This window comes from Oryx dammah, unplaced genomic scaffold, assembly GCF_014754425.2.
Source record: "Oryx dammah isolate SB20612 unplaced genomic scaffold, SCBI_Odam_1.1 HiC_scaffold_27, whole genome shotgun sequence".
NCBI lineage: Eukaryota > Metazoa > Chordata > Mammalia > Artiodactyla > Bovidae > Oryx > Oryx dammah.
Window position 1 is genome coordinate 114,137,777 of NW_024070211.1, and position 18,748 is coordinate 114,156,524.

The 18,748-nt window shown below is 36.6% G+C and overlaps 1 protein-coding gene across 2 annotated transcripts in view; it reads right to left on the reverse strand.

Annotated features, from left to right (window-relative positions):
* ATF2 (activating transcription factor 2) overlaps positions 1-18,748 on the reverse strand; it is a 79,881-nt gene that overhangs the window by 50,208 nt on the left and 10,925 nt on the right. For both annotated transcript variants that reach the window (XM_040228202.1, XM_040228201.1), the window contains exons 2-4: positions 18,451-18,550; positions 6,687-6,761; positions 5,128-5,197 (exon numbers count right to left, since the gene is read on the reverse strand). In XM_040228202.1, the coding sequence (XP_040084136.1) occupies positions 5,128-5,152 (25 nt within the window). In that variant the 5' untranslated portion in view covers positions 5,153-5,197; positions 6,687-6,761; positions 18,451-18,550. The remainder of the gene's footprint in view (positions 1-5,127; positions 5,198-6,686; positions 6,762-18,450; positions 18,551-18,748) is intronic.

Sequence of the window (18,748 nt, forward strand, 5' to 3'; positions counted from 1 at the left end):
TTTCTAAATTCAATAGTAAATACTGAATTATCCTATCAACTGTATGACTACACTGTTTCTCCCCGTTTTGAAATACTTTTTCTACTTGACTTCTAAAACACAGTTTTCTTCATTGTCTGCTGCTTCTCTGCCTCCTCTGTGTCCTTCCCCTCTTTCTGATTGCTAAACACTGGAGTGCCTTAAAGCTTAGTTCTCACCCTTCCTCTCTATACTACTTAAATACAAAAGTAAAACTGAAGACATATGGGGATTATGGATTATCAAACTGTATTCCTAACTCTACCAATGGAAAAACAATTATTACCAGACATCAAGGGAGGAGGAAAGGAGAAGAAGAAAAATGAGTGTTATCTCCTTTCATAATAGGGAGTCTAAAAAACTATTCTAACAATATTTTTTCATATTTTCTAAAAATATTAAGTCTTTTAAGCAATCTCTGATACACACATGTTCTTATATTCAGCCATAGGTTGCTTTTTCTTCTGTTGAATTTAAGTAAATTTTAAAAAAATAGTGTAATAAACACCCTTGGCACACTTCACTCAGCTTTAGCAGTTATCAACCTATGGTCTCTCTCATTTCATTTCTACTCACAATTCACCCAATGCATTTTTTTTTTTTTGAGACCAATCCTAAGAATTATTCTACCTAGAAATATTGCAGTATTCATCTGTGGCATATTGTAAAACATGGCCACAAATTCCTTTTGGTATGATATATACCCTCCTTCCTTTGCCGTGTGGTTAACATTGGTTCTCCCATCCAGAGGACGGTACCTATCCTCCACCCCTTGAGTCTGAGCTGGTCTGGTGACTTGCATCATCAACAGAACGCTACAGAACTGATGCCGTGTCACTTCCAAACTAAAGCTGCAAGGAGCTTTGTAGTTTTCAGCTTCTATTCCCATGGAAAACCGCTGTCCAACTATTGCCAGGTAACAAAATATACTGAACATATATTTAATAACCTTGGCATATGTCTTTTCATAGTTTTGACATAACATTTGTGGGACAGAATCCCAGAAGTGGAATTGCTGGGTCAAAGTGTAAATGCATTTGCCGTCTTGCACTTTTACCAGCAATGAAGGAGAGTGCAGAAGGAGTATTTTTAATATGAATGAAGTAAAATGGCTGCTGCTTTGCCAAAAATATAAACATTCTAATGGTAGAAAATGTCAAACTAATAATAGATTGATTTATAGATAGCATCATTAGATGGAAATGCTGCTGATATATATACTGAGGAAGAAAAGTTGGGTGACTTTTAGGCCTGATAAAGCGCTGAAACACCCTTGCTATCTGCAGAAGACTCTACAAAGGCTCTCCTTCCTATTCGCGTGGCCTGAGGGGTAGTCTACCTCTCAGTCTCTTGGCTATTTGTGCCATAGATTGGGCATGTACAAGGCAGTCTGCTCGGAGAACTCAAATAATGAATATCAGAAAGTTCCCAGACTTCCTGGATCTGGTATTGAGGTGAATAAGCTCTGGCTTTACCCCTGGGATGTGTTGTGTAATGTTCCATTTGCCTCATCTCATCAGCTAAGGAAGCATTAATAGTGTCTATAAACAGTATGGATGTGCTTGAACAGATTGTGTAATTTTCCTCATCAATTTTAAAATATTTTCTTGACCTGAAAATTATCTCATTTCCATTTACCTTAATTCCCCTAATTTTACTGAATTCATTCTCTCACTGTTCTCTCTCCCAGTTTTGGGGTTGAGGTACCAAAAACCGGGAAAGTTAGACATTACTAATTCGATCTTGGGTTCTCATCCTCTCTGATCTTTTGTTGGCATTTAATCTTCATTTGGTTAAATGCCAAATGAGAGCTAACCTTCATTTAACCTTATTTCTTAAGTAAATTTAAATACAATGCTTTTTATTAAAAGTGGCATACATATTACTAAAGAGTTAATCACGAGATGACAATTCCAACTATTTTAAGCAGAAAAGAATAAGACAAAGAATCAGGGACTTGTCTGAGACTGAGTTTTCAAGAATGATTCCTAGAACAACACAGCAAAATTAGTCATGGCCCAAAGGCTGGCTTGAGAAACATACTGTATTAGCTATCATCCAGGGGTTACAGAATTATGCTCTCTTTACAGTCCATTTCAGCAAAATGGACCACCTTTCTATTCAACTTAGTCCCAAATCCAAGGAGTAAATGTAATTTATCATTATGAGTAAATCATATCCAAAATTTTAGTGGAAAAGGATTTTGGAATTTGCTTTCTTGAATTGATAGAAAAATGTATACAAAATTTATCTCCAAAATATATGTCAAATCACTCTATTTATCTATATGTCCATTACTACCACCTAGTCAAAGCCACCATTATCTCTCACCTGACTGCTGCCAGTCTCTACTTTCCCAGCTTCCACTATTAGCTCAGCAATGGCTTTTCATTCCTCTGGGAATAAACCCAAACACCTTAGACCACAGTCAACAAAAAAGCTCTACAGGTTATGGGCTCTTTTTATTCCCCTACCTTTCTGACCTCATCTCCTACCCTTATCCTAGTTAATCACTATAACTTTCTAGTTACAGCAGTCATCTTTCTGTTCTTAAACACACCAAATCCATTTCTTCCCTCTTGGCCTTAAACTTGTTGTTCTTTCACTCTGAAAAACTCTTCCCCAAGGTATGTGTAGGGTTTGCTTCCACGTCTTTATTCAAGTGTCACCTTATTACAGAAGCATTCACTGACCAACCCATTTAAAATATCACCAACTCTGGTAACTTCTACCTTTATCCTGTGAAAGTGAAAGCGTCAGTCGCTCAGTTGTGTCTGATTCTTTGCGACCCCAAGACCAGGCTCCTCTGTCCATAGAATTCTCCAGGCAAGAATACTGGAGAGGGTAGCTATTTCCTTCTTCAGGGGATCTTCCTAACCCAGGGATTGAACCTGGGTCTCCTGCATAGCAGGCGAATTCTTTACTGTCTGAGCCACTAGGGAAGCCCCACTTTTATCCTGCTCAGCATCACTGGACATCATGTAAACTAAAATCTTTAGATACCACTACACCCTCACCAGAAGGTCTACAATTAAAAGACTATCTAAAACAATCCTGAAAAAGGAGAAGTAAATCAGAGAACTTACCCTAAGTGACTGGAAGGCTCACTATACTGGCATAAAAATTGACAGATTGATGAAAAAACAGAATAGAAGCTCAGAAATAGATCCATGCTTTACAAATCATTTGGTTTTCAAGAAAAGGGATAAAGCAATTTAATGGACAAAGGAAAAAATCTTTTCAACAAATGACACTAGAATCTTTGAAAAGCCATATGGGAAAAAAAAGTGAGCTTCAACTCCTACCTCATACTTATGCACAAATATTAATTCAAAAGGCAAGAGACCTAAATGAAAAGCCAAACTTTCAGAGGAACATGAAGGAGAGTATTTTTGTGTCTTAAAGGTAAGCAACAGTTTCTTAGATGTAAGTCACAGAAAGCAACAATCAAAGAGAAAAAATTAACACATCAGACTTCCATGTGTCCATCTTTTGATGGACAGATTATTTTCATATTATGAAAATCAAGTTGGAAATCAGAGACATAAATAAAAAATTGAAGATGGACTGGTATCCAGAATATTTAAAGAACTCATACAACTCAATAATTAAAAGACAACTCAATTTTAAAAAACAAGCAGAAGATTTGAAAATATTTCACAAAAAATAAGGTATAAAAATGGCCAATATGCAAATGAAAAAGTGCTCATCTTTTCATCAATGAAATGCAAATTAACACATAATATATCAGTATACACTCAATGAAAATGGCTAAAATTAAAAGAACCACACCAAATATTGGCAAGGATATTATACAACAGGATTGCTCACAGACCGCTGGTGGAAATATTAAGTGGTATCTCCCTTTTAGAAGCAGTTTGACAGTTTCCTATTATATGTAACATATGATCCCACCACTACCCTTCTAGGTAGTCACCCAAGAGAAAAGAAAGAATGTGTTCATACAAAGGCTGGTACTTAAATATTCACAATAGCTTTATTTCTAACAACTAAAAATTGGAAATAAGCCACAAGTTCATAAACAAGTGAATAAATAACTGCTTGTGAATTAAGGAAATACTATTCCTCAATGAAAAGGAATTAACTATTGATCAGATAGTATGGAGAAACTGTAAATAATGTGGAATGAAAGAATCCAGTCAAAAGTACATACTGTATGATTTCACTTACATAAAATTCTAGAAATAAAAACTAACCTATAGTGACAGAAGGCAGAACAGAGGTTGACAGGGTTGGGAGGGGTGAGAGGGAGGCATAACAAGCACAAGAAACTTCGGGAGATGATGATACACTCACTACCTGAATTGTGATGGTTTTATGGGTACATACATATGTTAAAATGTATCAAACTGTACACTTATAAGTAATATGCAGTTTACTGTATATAAATTATATCTCAAAGTATCAACTAAATAATGAGAACCAAAGAAACATTTTAATATTTATGATTATAGTTTGTATATTTAAGTATTCTATAATTTTACTACACATTAAATTTATTTTCTCATTCCTCAGTGTCTACAGTTATTTTAAGATTATTATAACAACATTAGATTATTTAATGGCCTATTGAAAAACACTGAAATATCTTCTGAAACAATAAAATATTATTTTCTGAAAATGCTTCCACACAAGCCTATATTAAAGATTTTAGACTTACTAACATTAGTATATTAGTGTTATGTTGTACATCAGTGGTTTGCTCAGAGGTAAAAATTAGTTAATTTCACAAGGGTTCAGCAAATAAAATTCATACAAGATAATGTATCTGATTTCCAACTGGGCAGTTTACAATGATTTTCAACCAATAATGGTCAAATGAAAATACTTTTAAACCTTGTGTTTTCTCCAGGTTTTCCATCTTTCCCTTACAAGACTTAACTTTTTTTTTTTTCCATATTAGATTGTCTTCTTTAAAATTCAGATATGCTGCTGAGGAAAATGAATTTTTTTCTCCAAATTTTTCTGGGTTATTTTCTTTCTAACTCCAAAGTTGTACAAAATATCATAAAGGAATCCCCTTAATGACAACATTCACTGTCATAAGTGTTTAATAAATGTGAACATAGCAAATAATTTATGTATTACCTGGCCACATCCAGGGGCAGTACATAGAAAGGGTTTGTCATCACTCATATTCCACAGGTCCTTGTATTGCCTATAATAAAACATTCAGAGGTAGTTAAACATTTTACAGTACAGATTTTTAAATAAAGAACTTAAAATGTAATATTACTTGATTTTCATTAAGCTTTTTACCTTTTCTATCTGAACGTGAAATAGAACAGTTTTACTGACATTTTAACCCCATCTTCCACTTTCTTATTATGAATAAAGACATGCAACATGCAGATTTCACATTATAGAAAAAAATGTTAAGAACTCTGATCTATTAGGTTAAACCTTTCCTGTTGAGTAGGGTAAGTGTGGAAAGAATGAAATAATTAGAAGATCACTACTTTAAATACCAATGAAATAATGGACAGGCAACTCTCATCAATGTCTGATAAAACCATCAGGAGCAAAGGTGATGGGAGTTTCATAATGGCTGGGTCAGGTCGACAGCATCTGAACTCATGGGTCAGTGTTAAACTAACATCACCAAAAGTGGGACAAATATTCTGAGTCCCCTGGTGAGACAGCGGAAAGCACATTAAGTATTCGTGGTTGGGGGCAGGGGGTGCGGCTGTATCCAAACCTGAAATCTAATCAAGCTTTTCTAGGTTCTACTACAGGAAATAAAGGAGATAGAAAAAAAAGGTCAAATACCACTACTCAGATACAATTAGCTAAATTCTACAGCACAAAAGACCTGGTCTCCTCAAAAATAAATGTCATGGGGAACAAAAGAAAAGAGAAAGTAGAGGGGAATTGCTTTAGGTTAAAAGAGGTTGAATAAACCATATTAAACAGAATACAATATGGGGACTTTCCTGGATCCTGATTTAAACCAAAACTACAAAAAAGACATTTTCAAGTCAACATTATTTTCCTACTTTTTGATTTAGACTTGAAAGTTCCCAATTAGTTCTTCCATTAACTTTCAGGGGTTTTTTTTTGCTTTCTTCCTATAAATTACATGTAACAACTATATTTGACTGAACTAATTTTAATTCCGTAAAATTATTTCTTTTTCAACACTAGTTTATTAGCCTTTCAGAAATATGTAACCTTCAAAAACCTTTCAAAAAAGCCCTTCAGAAACAGAGATGACAATTGCTATAATAGTCAGATTTGGGAAGTGCTAGAATATTTCTTTTGGGAGGCAGGACTTTTCAAAGACTTAGTATGTTCAAGGGAAATGACCAGAAAAGCACCTAGAATACAGCATATCTGCCACATCCATTTTCTATCTTAACCTTTTTTCACCTCATGGGACTAGTATTATTTGGAACTCGTTTAAGGAGAAATCAAAACCCTAAAATATATGTATTTATCTTTGTCACAGTTAAGTGTATTTTGATGCTCTATTTAATAATTTAAAAATACAACAGGAGTAAAAACTACATACTTGTAAATAAGTATTCCTTATTTATTAAAAAAATACATGATCTAGAAATAACCTATGAAAGTACTTATAATCTACAATATGAAAAATAAAAAAAATTTTTTAAATAGCCCCAAATACCAAATTATTGCATACACACCTGGCAGAATTCACATGTAACTTGAATTTCATAAGCTGAACAACTTATCACGTCCTCTTTTTCATGGCAAGGATACTGAAAAATGAAGTGGTTTCACACTATTAAGTATTTAGTTTTGAAACACTTCTTGAAACATAGTAAAAAAAAAAAAACACTCAGATAATTACACTCTCTGTAACTACTGTCATCCAAAAACCCACTCACTATTAAGAATCTTTATAATAGAGCTCTGCTCCTAAAATAAAACACCCATATAAATGCAAAATATATCCAACTCTACCATAAAGAAGGTAAAAGAGAAACATTTAGCTTAGCCCTTAGGGTTATGGTTGAAGGTCAATAAGAGTGAAAATCCTGACTTTTGAAGTCTGGTGAAAAGAGGAGACCTCGTATTTCAAAATACCTATTCAGAAAGCTTTAAATTTTTTCAAATGCAGTCAGTGTGGTCTGGTTTTCAGGCTAATTCATCAAAGTCTATTTGTCCCACAATGTAGTTGAAGGAGCTCTCTCTTCCCTAACTTCATAGCTTACTTATCTGATAGTAGCTTAAGGACAAGTACAACATACTTAAACTACTTAGGTGAGTGCCTCATTTTTAAACCCAGCTAATCGGAGAAGGCAATGGCACCCCACTCCAGTACTCTTGCCTGGAAAATCTCATGGATGGAGGAGCCTGGTGGGCTGCAGTCCATGAGGTCACCAAGAGTCAGACACGACTGAGCGATTTCACTTTGACTTTTCACTTTCACACATTGGAGAAGGAAATGGCAACCCACTCCAGTGTTCTTGCCTGGAGAATCCCAGGGACGGGGGAGCCTGGTTGGCTGCCATCTCTGGGGTTGCAGAGTCGCACGTGACTGAAGCACTTAGCAGCAGCAGCAGCAATACTCCATTACAGTCACTGAAACCCCATCTAGTGGCGAACAGAGTTAACTATATGCTTATCCATAAAAGCCAATGGTACATAAGAGAAAAAAATTTGTTTTTAAATAATTTTGCTTATAAATGTGGTGAAGAATGTCCTGCTCAACAGAATTGGGTAATTCCTGTGGATAAATGTGCAAATAGCTACAGTTCTGAGTCCCGGAATCAGAGATGATATAAGAGACAAGAAGAAGAAAGTTCTCCTGAAAGAAAGAGAACATGTTAGTTCCTCAGTCATCTTGACTCCTTACAGCCCCATGGACTACTGCCTGCCAGGCTTCTCTGTCTCTGGGATTCTCCAGGGAAGAATAGTAGAGTGGGTTGCCACTTTCTACTCTAGGGAATCTTCCCCAACAAGGGATTGAACCTGTGCCTCTCGTGTCCCCTGCACTGGCAGGTAGATTCTTTAACCACTAGTGACACCTGGGAAGACCCCCATTAAATACTAAGGAATGAATAAACTGCTATATGATATGAACCAGATAAGTTTAGATTATGTTACCTATCTCAATAAACTCCTAAAACTAATAAGAAGATGCAGTTCATATTGCTTTGAAAAATCAAAGCATTATTTAAACTCAGTTGAGTTCAGGAAACATTTAAACATCAAACACACACAAAGACACAAAGGTGAAAAAAACAGACCCTCCACTCTGAGAAACTTTTGTTCAAGCAGAAGAAAGAAAACAGAAATTTCAATACAATCTGGTTAAGAATAAGAGTTAAAATATTAAAAATATAGAAGTAGTGTAGGGAACCAATCCAATACTTACAGAAAAGCTTTCTGAAAGAATTAACCTTCGGTATTCTTTTCTACCCCCCATGACTACTACTGTCTCATTCTAAAAAAGAAGTTCCTTACCTACACAGCAGATTATTTTCTAGCCAACCAATAACAATTCCCATTCCTTATACTATTTCCTAATATCTAGCTGAGGTAGTTGTAAAGACAACAGACAAAGCACCTTGAGACATAATTGATTATAATTCCTCCAGCAGGCGTAAATGCTAATCTCAAACCTCTAAATCCAGGTTTATCTCCCTTTCACATCAAGGGTGGAAATATGCTCCTAGGAAAGCATGGGAAGGAGGCTTTGTTCAACTCTAAACTGCCAGAGAAGACAATGGACTGCAGACACAGAACTGGCAAGCATCTACAACCTATCGGTTCAGTTCACTCAGCTGTGTCTGACTCTTTGCGACCCCATGGACTGCTGCATGCCAGGCCTCCCTGTCCATCACCAACTCCTGGAGTTTACTCAAACTCATCTCGTTGAGTTGGTGATGCCATCCAACCATCTCATCCTCTGTCATCCCCTTCTCCTCCTGCCTACATCTTTCTCAGCATCAGGGTCTTTTCCAGTGAGTCAGCTTTTCCAATCAGGTGGCCAAAGTACTGGAGCTTCAGCTTCAACCTCAGTCTTTCCAATGAATATTCAGGACTGATCTTTAGGATGGACTGGTTTGCTCTCCTTGCAGTCCAAGGGACTCTCAAGAGTCTTCTCCAACAACACAGTTTAAAAGCATCAATTCTTCAGTGCTCAACTTTTTTTATAGTCCAACTCTCACATCCATGCATGACTACTAGAAAAACCCTAGCCTTGACTAGATGGAACTTTGTAGGCAAAATCATGTCTCTGCTTTTTAATATGCTGCCTAGGTTGGTCATAACTTTTCTCCAAGGAGCAAGCGTTGTTTAATTTCATGGCTGCAGTCACCATCTGCAGTGATTTGGGAGCCCCCCAAAATAAAGTCTGACACTGTTTCCCCATCTAACTGCTATGAAGTGATGGGATGGGATGCCATGATCTTTGTTTTCTGAATGTTGAATTTTAAGCCAACCTTTATACTCTCCTCTTTCATTTTCATCAAGAGGCCCTTTAGGTCTTCATTTTCTGTCATAAGGGTCATGCCATCTGCATATCTGAGGTTATTGGTATTTCTCCCAGCAATCTTGATTCCAGCTTGTGCTTCATCCAGCCCTGCGTTTCTCATGATGTACTCTGCATAGAAGTTAAATAAGCAGGATGACAATATACAGCCTCAAGGTACTCCTTTTCCTTTTGGAACCAGTCCGTTGTTCCATGTCCAGTTCTAATTGTTGCTTCCTGACCTGCATACAGGTTTCTCAAGAGGCAGGTCAGGTGGTCTGGGATTCCCATCTCTTTCAGAATTGTCCACAGTTTATTGTGATCCACACAGTCAAAGGCTTTGACACAGTCAATAAAACAGAAATAGATGTTTTTCTAGAACTCTCTTGCTTTTTCGATGATCCAGCAGATGTTGGCAATTTGATCTCTGGTTCCTCTGCCTTTTCTAAAACCAGCTTGAACATCAGGAAGTCCACGGTTCACATACTGCTGAAGCTTGGCTTGGAGAATTTTGAGCATTACTTTACTAGCATGTGCGATGAGTGCAATTGTGCAGTAGTTTGAGCATTCTTTAGCATTGCCTTTATTTGGGATTGCAATGAAAACGGACCTTTTCCAGTCCTGTGGCCACCTCTGAGTTTTCCAAATTTGCTGGCATATTGAGTGCAGCACTTTCACAGCATCATCTTTCAGGATTTGAAATAGCTCTACAGGAATTCCATCACCTCCACTAGCTTTGTTCATAGTGATGCTTTCTAAGGCCCAGCTGACTTCACATTCCAGGATGTCTGGCTCTAGATGAGTGATCACACCATCGTGATTATCCAGGTCATGAATATCTTTTTTGTACAGTTCTTCTGTGTATTCTTGCCACCTCTTCTTAATATCTTCTGCTTCTGTTAGGTCCAGACCATTTCTGTCCTTTATTGAGTCCATCTTTGCATGAAATGTTCCCTTGGTATCTCTAATTTTCTTGAAGAGATCTCTAGTCTTTCCCATTCTGTTGTTTTCCTCTATTTCTTTGCATTGATCACTGAAGAAGGCTTTCTTATTTCTTCTTGCTATTCTTTGGAACTCTGCATTCAGATGCTTATATCTTTCCTTTTCTCCTTTGCTTTTCGCTTCTCTTCTTTTCACAGCTATTTGTAAGGCCTCCCCAGACAGCCATTTTGCTTTTTGCATTTCTTTTCCATGGGGATGGTCTTGATCCCATATTTTTTTCATTTAAAAAAAAGTGTTACAATTTCCTTTAAAATACAATTATCTAAATAAATGGTATGGACATAACAGAAGCAGAAGATATTAAGAAGAGGTGGCAAGAATACACAGAAGAACTATACAAAAAAGATCTTCATGACCCAGATAACCACGATGCTGTGATCACTCACCTAGAGCCAGACATCCTGGAATGCGAAGTAAAGTGGATCTTAGGAAGCATTACTACGAACAAAGCTACTGGAGGTGATGGAATTCCAACTGAGCTATTTCAAATCCTGAAAGAGGACGCTGTTAAAATGTCAGCAATATGTCAGCAAATTTGGAAAACTCAGCAGTGGCCAAAGGGCTGGAAAAGTTCAGTTTTCATTCCAAACCCAAAGAAAGGCAATGCCAAAGAATACTCAAAACTACAGTACAATTGCACTCATCTCACACACTAGCAGAATAATGCTCAAAATTCTCCAACTAGGCTTCAACAGTGTGCAACTGAGAACTTCCAGATGTTTAAGCTGGATTTAGAAAAGGTAAGAGGAACCAGAGATCAAACTGCCAACATCCGCTGGATCATAGAAAAAGCAAGAGAACTGCAAAAAAGCATCTATTTCCGCCTCATTGTATACGCTAAATCCTTTGATTGTGTGGATGACAACAAACAGTGGAAAATTCTTAAGGAGATGGGAATACCATATCACCTTACCTACCTCCTAAGAAATCTGTATGCAGGTCAAGAAGCAACAGTTAGAATGGGACATGGAACAACGGACTGGTTCCAAATTGGAAAGAAGTATGTCAAGGCTTTATATTGTCACCCCACTTATTTAATTTATATGGAGAGTACGCCATGTGAAAGGCTGAGCTGTCAAGGTTTGCCATAGCGTTTCTTCCAAGGAGCAAGCGTCTTTTAATTTCATGGCTGCAGTCACCATCTGCAGTGAAAAACCTAGCTTAAAACTCAACATTCAAAAATCTAAGATCATGGCATCCAGTCCCATCATTTTATGGTAAATAGATGGGGAAACACTTTATTTTCTTGGGCTTCCAAATCACTGTAGACGGTGACTGCAGCCATGAAATTAAAATATGCTTGCTTCTTGAAAGAAAAGCTATGACAAACCTAGACAGCATGTTAAAAAGAAGAGACATTACTTTGCCAACAAAGGTCTGTCTAGTCACAGGTATGGTTTTTCTAGTAGTCATATATGGATGTCAGACTTGGACTATAAAGAAAGCTGAATGCAAAGAATTGATGCTTTGAACTGTGGTGTGGGAGAAGACTCCTGAGAGTTCCTTGAACTGCAAGATCAAACTTTCAATCCTAAAGGAAATCAGTCCTGAATATTCATCAGAAGGACTGATGCTGAAGCTCCAATAATTTGGCCACCTGCTGCAAAGAACTGACTCACTGGAAAAGACCCTGATGCTAGAAAGACTGAAGGCAGGAGGAGGAGGGGACAACAGAGGATGAATTGGCTGGATGGCATTACTGACTCGATGGACATGAGTTTGAGCAAGCTCAGTGAGTTGGTGATGGACAAGGAATCCTGGTGTGCTGCAGTTCATGGGGTTACAAAGAGTCGGACACAACTGAGCAACTGAACTGAACTGCAATTCTGCCACATTATGAAATAGTATCAGCAGTCCCCAGCTTTTATTGGCACCAGGGACCAGTTTCGTGGAAGACAATTGTTCCACGGACGGAGGTGGAGGATTGGGGTGGGGGTGGATGGTTCAGGTGGTAATCTGAACCCATGAGGAGAGCAATGGGGATCGGTGAATGGTGCAAAGCTTCACTCACTTGCCCCGACGCTCATCTCCCGCTGTGCAGTCCAATTCCTAACAGGCTGAGAACAGGTACTGGTCTGCAGTTGGGGGTTAGGGACCCCTGATAGAATCATTAAATATTAAATGTCATTTTAATGGCTATACAGTATTCCATATAGATCTACAGTGTCATACAGATACAACATATTTATAACTAATTCTCTATTACTCCATTATGTGTGTGTCTTAGTGGCTCAGTCGTGTTGACTCTCTGTGACCCTATGGACTGTCACCCATCAGGCTCCTCTGTCTGTGGGTTTCTCCAGGCAAGAATACTGGTATGGGTTGCCATTCCCTTCTCTGGGGGATAGTCCCGACCCAGGGATTGAAACCAGGTCTCCTACAGTGCAGGTGACTTCTTCACCATCTGAGCTCCATTATAACTATTCTCTTACTGATTTTTATCATCAGTGACTATTTTTGAGGACAAATCTTTGTGTAATATCTGTAATTATTTTCATCAGATGAACTTCTAGAACAGAAACTACTGTATCAAAGTGAAGGCACATTTTTAAGACTTAATTTATATTGCTAAACTCTTCAGATACGTAACACTGACTTCTACTTTACCTTTAGTGTAAAGAAAGACCTAATTTCTCAATGCCCACACCAACAGTGAATATTTAACATTCTTGTTAAATTAGTGGGAAAAAAATTTTTAAGTTGCATATATTGACACACCAATGAGGTTGAACCTTTTCATATATATAATGGTTCTTTGTAATCTCGAAAATGCTTCCTTTGCCCAATCTTTTTTAAAAAATGAGAGATACCTGACATACAACATTGTGTAAATTCAAGGTGTAAAATATGCTACCTTGATACATTTGTATGTTGCAATACAACTGACATTGTATATTTATTTTACATTACCTAATTATAGCACAATATTGTTGTTATTATACTATACATTAGATCACCATAGCTTACTCCTTTCAAATCTGTATCCTTAAACATCAACTTTATCTGTGCCTTTTGCCCATTCAAAAAAATAAAATGTTAATCCAAAATTCTCTCTTGAATACAGGTCAGAGGCTCTTTCTTATAACATGGATTTTCTAATTATTTACCTCATTGTATTCCTGATCTAGTCCTAACTATGCAAACTACAAATGATGCCCCAAACAGTGAAATGACTTACTCAAGGTAAAAAATGGAACAAGAAGTTTCTCCTGCTATACTGTGCCTGCCAGCTGGCAAGCTCTGCTATACTGTGCATATGAACTGTCTTGCGTTGCAATTCTTTGCTTACCAACTATACACCTATTTTATGTAAGCCACTTAAAAAAAAATAGTACAGAAAGACTCTCTGGGGACTTGTAGAGTTACTCAACAGACCCATTATCAAATAAAACCACACATAATATAAGACGCCAGTTAAAAAACAGTAACGAAAAATACTTTAAGGGAAGATGAAAGGAAGGAAGTGGTTGAAATTAACCAGCAAACCATTTCTTGTAACTTAAAATGAATATAAAACACAACCTTCCAAGGAAAAACATATATAAGGGTATCTTCACGGGAGACAGATTAGTCAGGCCATTGAGGGAGCAGCCTAAGTTCAGCCTGTCTAAGTACCTGGACAAGAAGAGAAAGGTGCTCATGGGAGGAGGGGGGTTGAGCTGGACAGGAGACTGTTAGGTGAGGAAAGATCTGTCTATGCAAGCAGGGGGAAGCAGTCTGATGTGGGATGTCAGTGCCCTAGAAGGGTGAGGAGGCATCCATGTGAGGTAAAGAACAGGGATGGCATCAGCCCAGGACAGGATATCAGGGCCAAGCAAGAGGATACCTACCTGCTGAGAGGAAAAGGTCCGGTGGCAACAGGCAATTCATTACATGTAACGCAGGTAATGAATGGATAAGTGAATTTCTCAAGGATACAGCGGATGAAAATAGGCAACACTATACAGAGGATGAAAATAATTACACAGAATAAATCCTGATGATAAGATTTAGAGATACTGGTATGAACTCATGATTTTCAATGTAAACATACAGAAACACAGATGATAATATGTGTATAAATATGCACATATATTCACATACTTCCCTAGCTGTGTCACTGAGAGGGCCTAGGAACACTGATATCACATAAGCAAGAAGCCCACTTGGCACCCAGACCTTGATGTCGAAATGCCATTTTCAACCAAAAGGAACCTGGGATCCTTGAAGAATTGGTTGATTCCAGGGCTGAAGCAGGAAAAATACATGATGGGCCTTGAAATCTTGTGCAAGAAAGATGCACTTACTATGGATTTAGCCAGAAAGTGGCTAGATCTCAGACAATTTCAGAATCAAAATAAATGACAGTAATAGATATTATAAATAAAATAGGATTTCATTAATCTGATATAAAAGATACATACCAATATAGAAGAATAAACTGAAAGTTTGATTAGACAGGATACTTACATCCTCTCAAACTATCTCCCCATAAAATACATTTTAATTACTAAAGGCAAAAGAGTAATATATAGTACAAATGCCTGGCAAACATCACTTTACTCAAATGATACAAGTTAACAATACTAAAAATAAGAAAAATCAGTATCCATATCACTGCAACCAAAGGGTTGCAATGAGGAGGTCACAGCATCACTTTCATGATAGTCATGCCAAAGACACATAATCTGAATCTAATCATGAAGAAATACTACACAACCCCAAACTGAGGTAAATCCCCTCAAAACAACTGGCCCATAATTTTCAAAGTGTCCAAGTCAAAGAAAGATCAAGAACTGTTTCAGATCGAAGAAGACCAATGAGTCATGACAGCTAACTGCAACATGAGATTCTAGACCAAATCTGTTTGCTATAAAGAAAAGATATTATTGGAATAACTGGCAATACTTAAATATAATATACAGATTAGATGGTAGCAATATTTTGAAGTTAACTTCTTGATTTTCACAGTTGTATTATGATTTAAGAGGAGAATGTCCTATTGTAGAAAATAAAGTATTTGTGGGAATGGGACATCATGCTAGCAACTTATCTTAAAAGGTTCCAAACTAAAAAAATTTAAAAATAAAAATGGAAAAACTTATAGAAGGAGCTTAAAGTGTAGAGAAATAACATGCACTATCATAATTCACATATAACCATTATATAATTAGCATCATGTATATACTAAAATATATATTTATATATAAATATATAAAAATATGCATACATATTTATATGTACATATACAGTATATATAAAATATATACTGAATATACTAAAATATACAGATTCTTTTAACAATTCTCTGATTGTTTCTGGATTATAACTTTCATATTGTGTCAAAGAACAGAAAAACTATGTTCTGTATTAAAAGTTAAGAGCAAACAGAATAATAATTTCTGTATCTGAATAAAGACTTGAGAGGTGACTAAAATTTAGGTGATTACCTGTCCTATAGGCAACTCCCTTGTTTAAAACATGCAATGTGGGTTAAACATTTTAAGATAGACAATATTAAACATATTAAGATAGACAATCCTTTACGCTGTAATATCAATATTCCCATGCCATTTTGAATTATATCATTCAAATGATACAACTGATAAAAATATTTGCTTTTCTTACATCTATCAAAAACAAGTAAAAAGGAAATCACTTCATAGAAACTAGTATAAGCAAATGAATCTTTGAAAACAGAAGTGGGGGAAATGAATCAGTTTCTGGTGGTTAATTTCAGAAATCACTACATTCTAAAATATGAATTTTACCGATCTTCTAGTTACAGAACTACAAATGTTGTAACATCTACATTTAAAACATGTATTCAAGCTTCAAAGCAGATTTCTAAAATGCAGATAATATTTAATGTTACCTATGATGTGCAGAATTCTCAAACATTTCTAATACAAATATATTTTATGAAATTTATTTGAAAATATTTGACTATTTGTACCTGATACTGCATTAAGAATAAGATATGTTTCCTGACTTCAAAATTAGTTTAATAAGGAAGGCAAACAAGTGAAAATAGTAATACTAATTTAGTGATATACATACAATAATAAAGATATACACAGGTGCTATGGGAACATAGGGGAACAGGGAGTATACTAGAGCTGGTTACCTTTCTTCCCCACCCATAATCCCCTCCTAGAGCCAGACGGCCAGCAAAGGGCAATCCTATATTTCCATTACCCGACATACCTGTTTCATTCAGGTAAACCAGGAAAGATATCTGAATAAGTTAGGCCAATCAGATTACCTCTTCAAGAAATGTGTTTAAAAAGAAAAGTCAACCAGAGCTATACATTAGACATTTAAAATCATACTCAGGATTCATAGAAACCTTCTGTCATGTTCATACTGATAAGAAATTAATGAAAGCCAGAATGGAGTAGGCACAAAAAACAGGGACAAAAAACCATGTAGCCAAGATGAGCGAAAGAAGTTTCTATGAAGCCTGATGCTTTCTGTGACTGGGTGAACTGAGAATCTTTTGTATACTGAGTATGAGCTCTTCTTTTCTCTAAAGTTAAATTTATCTGATCTTCTACCCCGTCATTAAGACAAGTACCTAGCCAACCCTGGAGAGACAAAGAATCTGCGAAGGGTACTAAAGGAAGTAATGCCTGGACTTAAGTCTTCTCAAGGAAAAAAGAGATGATGTTTTGGGCAGAGCAAATAGCAGAATACACAGAAGGATCTCCAAGAACTTCTAATGGCTAAACTATGGGATATATGATTGAAGAAGAGAGCTGGGACCAGAGCAGGAAGCAAATTTCAAAGGGCCTTTAGTACCCAAGCAAGGAGTCTGGAGTCCAACCTCATTCCCTTATCTGACCTTTACCCTGAGGTTATAAACTATGGCCCTGTGCCAAACTTTCTAAATATTGAGGAGTGTGTGTGGGGTGGGAGGGGCGGAGGAGAAAAAGAAGCAATAGAGACTATATGTGACCCCCATGAAGCCTAAAATCTTACTATTTGGCTCTTCAAAGAAGTTTGCTTAATCTTGCTATTAAAATGGGAAGATTCACGTTGAGGTTTGACAGAAAATGAAATTCTGTAAAGCAATTAAAAAATAAATTTAAAAAATTTAAAGAATAATAAAAAACGTAAAGATTTTAAATAGGTGATTTAGATCATCAAAGGGGCATTTTTGCAACATCACTAATAGAAGTGTGGAGGATGATTAGTGAGAATAACACCATGCATAAGAAAATCAGTTATAAACTTTCTAGATTCAGGAAAAAGAATGATTTATACTCAAGCAATGCCAGTCAAAACGAGAGGAAAGGATATGTTACGCTCTTATGATTAGGTCTCTAATCCTTAACGGTGTCTGCAGACCCTTGCATGGACTGGCCTCTGACACCCACCGCATTCTTATGATACCTAGATTTTTTAACTGTAGTAATGCAAACTTTAATCAGCTCACTCTCTCATCCTAGAGTGCTATTACTTCCCACTCATCTGTTTCTTGGTTAATGCCACTTACCACTGATCTTCCTCCCTCCACTATCCCCCTACCTTGTAACTTCGAATGTCTCTTAGTAATCCAGTTATTGAGCACATCCAAGAGAGTAGGACTTTCTGTCCAAAATGTTTTTAAAATATAGAAAATATCTCAAGGATTAACTCGTGTTACTATCCTTATAAAGTCCTACAAGAGTTGGGACTTTCATACTGGGACTCTGCTATAGAGGACTCCCTAGTCAGAAAAGTTAGGACCCTTTGAATTAAAATTATGTACTTTTATGTAAAGTCTTTGGTGTGCTTTTATATGGTGATATGCATTGTAGCTCCAAAAGGACATCTCCAAATCTGCCAAACCTCAGAATTTTTTTTTTATTAAACAATAGTCAATATGGTAGGACACTAACATTCTCAGGACTGCTGTCTGGAAATATCTCTTTAATTTAATAATATTTGAGAGACAAGCACAAAATAAAAGGCCACCTTTGCAGTAAAAACTTAAAATCTCTTACCTTTCTAGCTGGTAGGCCATGAGCTTTATCTACTCTGCTGCCAGTTATCTGTCAGCTCTTATTAAGTAAGCGGTGCTTCTCAAGCTTCCATCTAAATATCCTTAGGGCAAAGGAGAGGCAGAAAAGAGAAAAGTCATTACTCTGCAAGAGCTAAATAACTTCACTACAAAAATTTATAAATGGTTATTTTACATTTTAAAGTGCATGTGAATTTTGCCTTCCATTCCATTATTTAATATTAAAATTAAGGTTCCCTCAAAAACCTTCCAGGAAGATACCTATCCTGTGGCCTCCCACA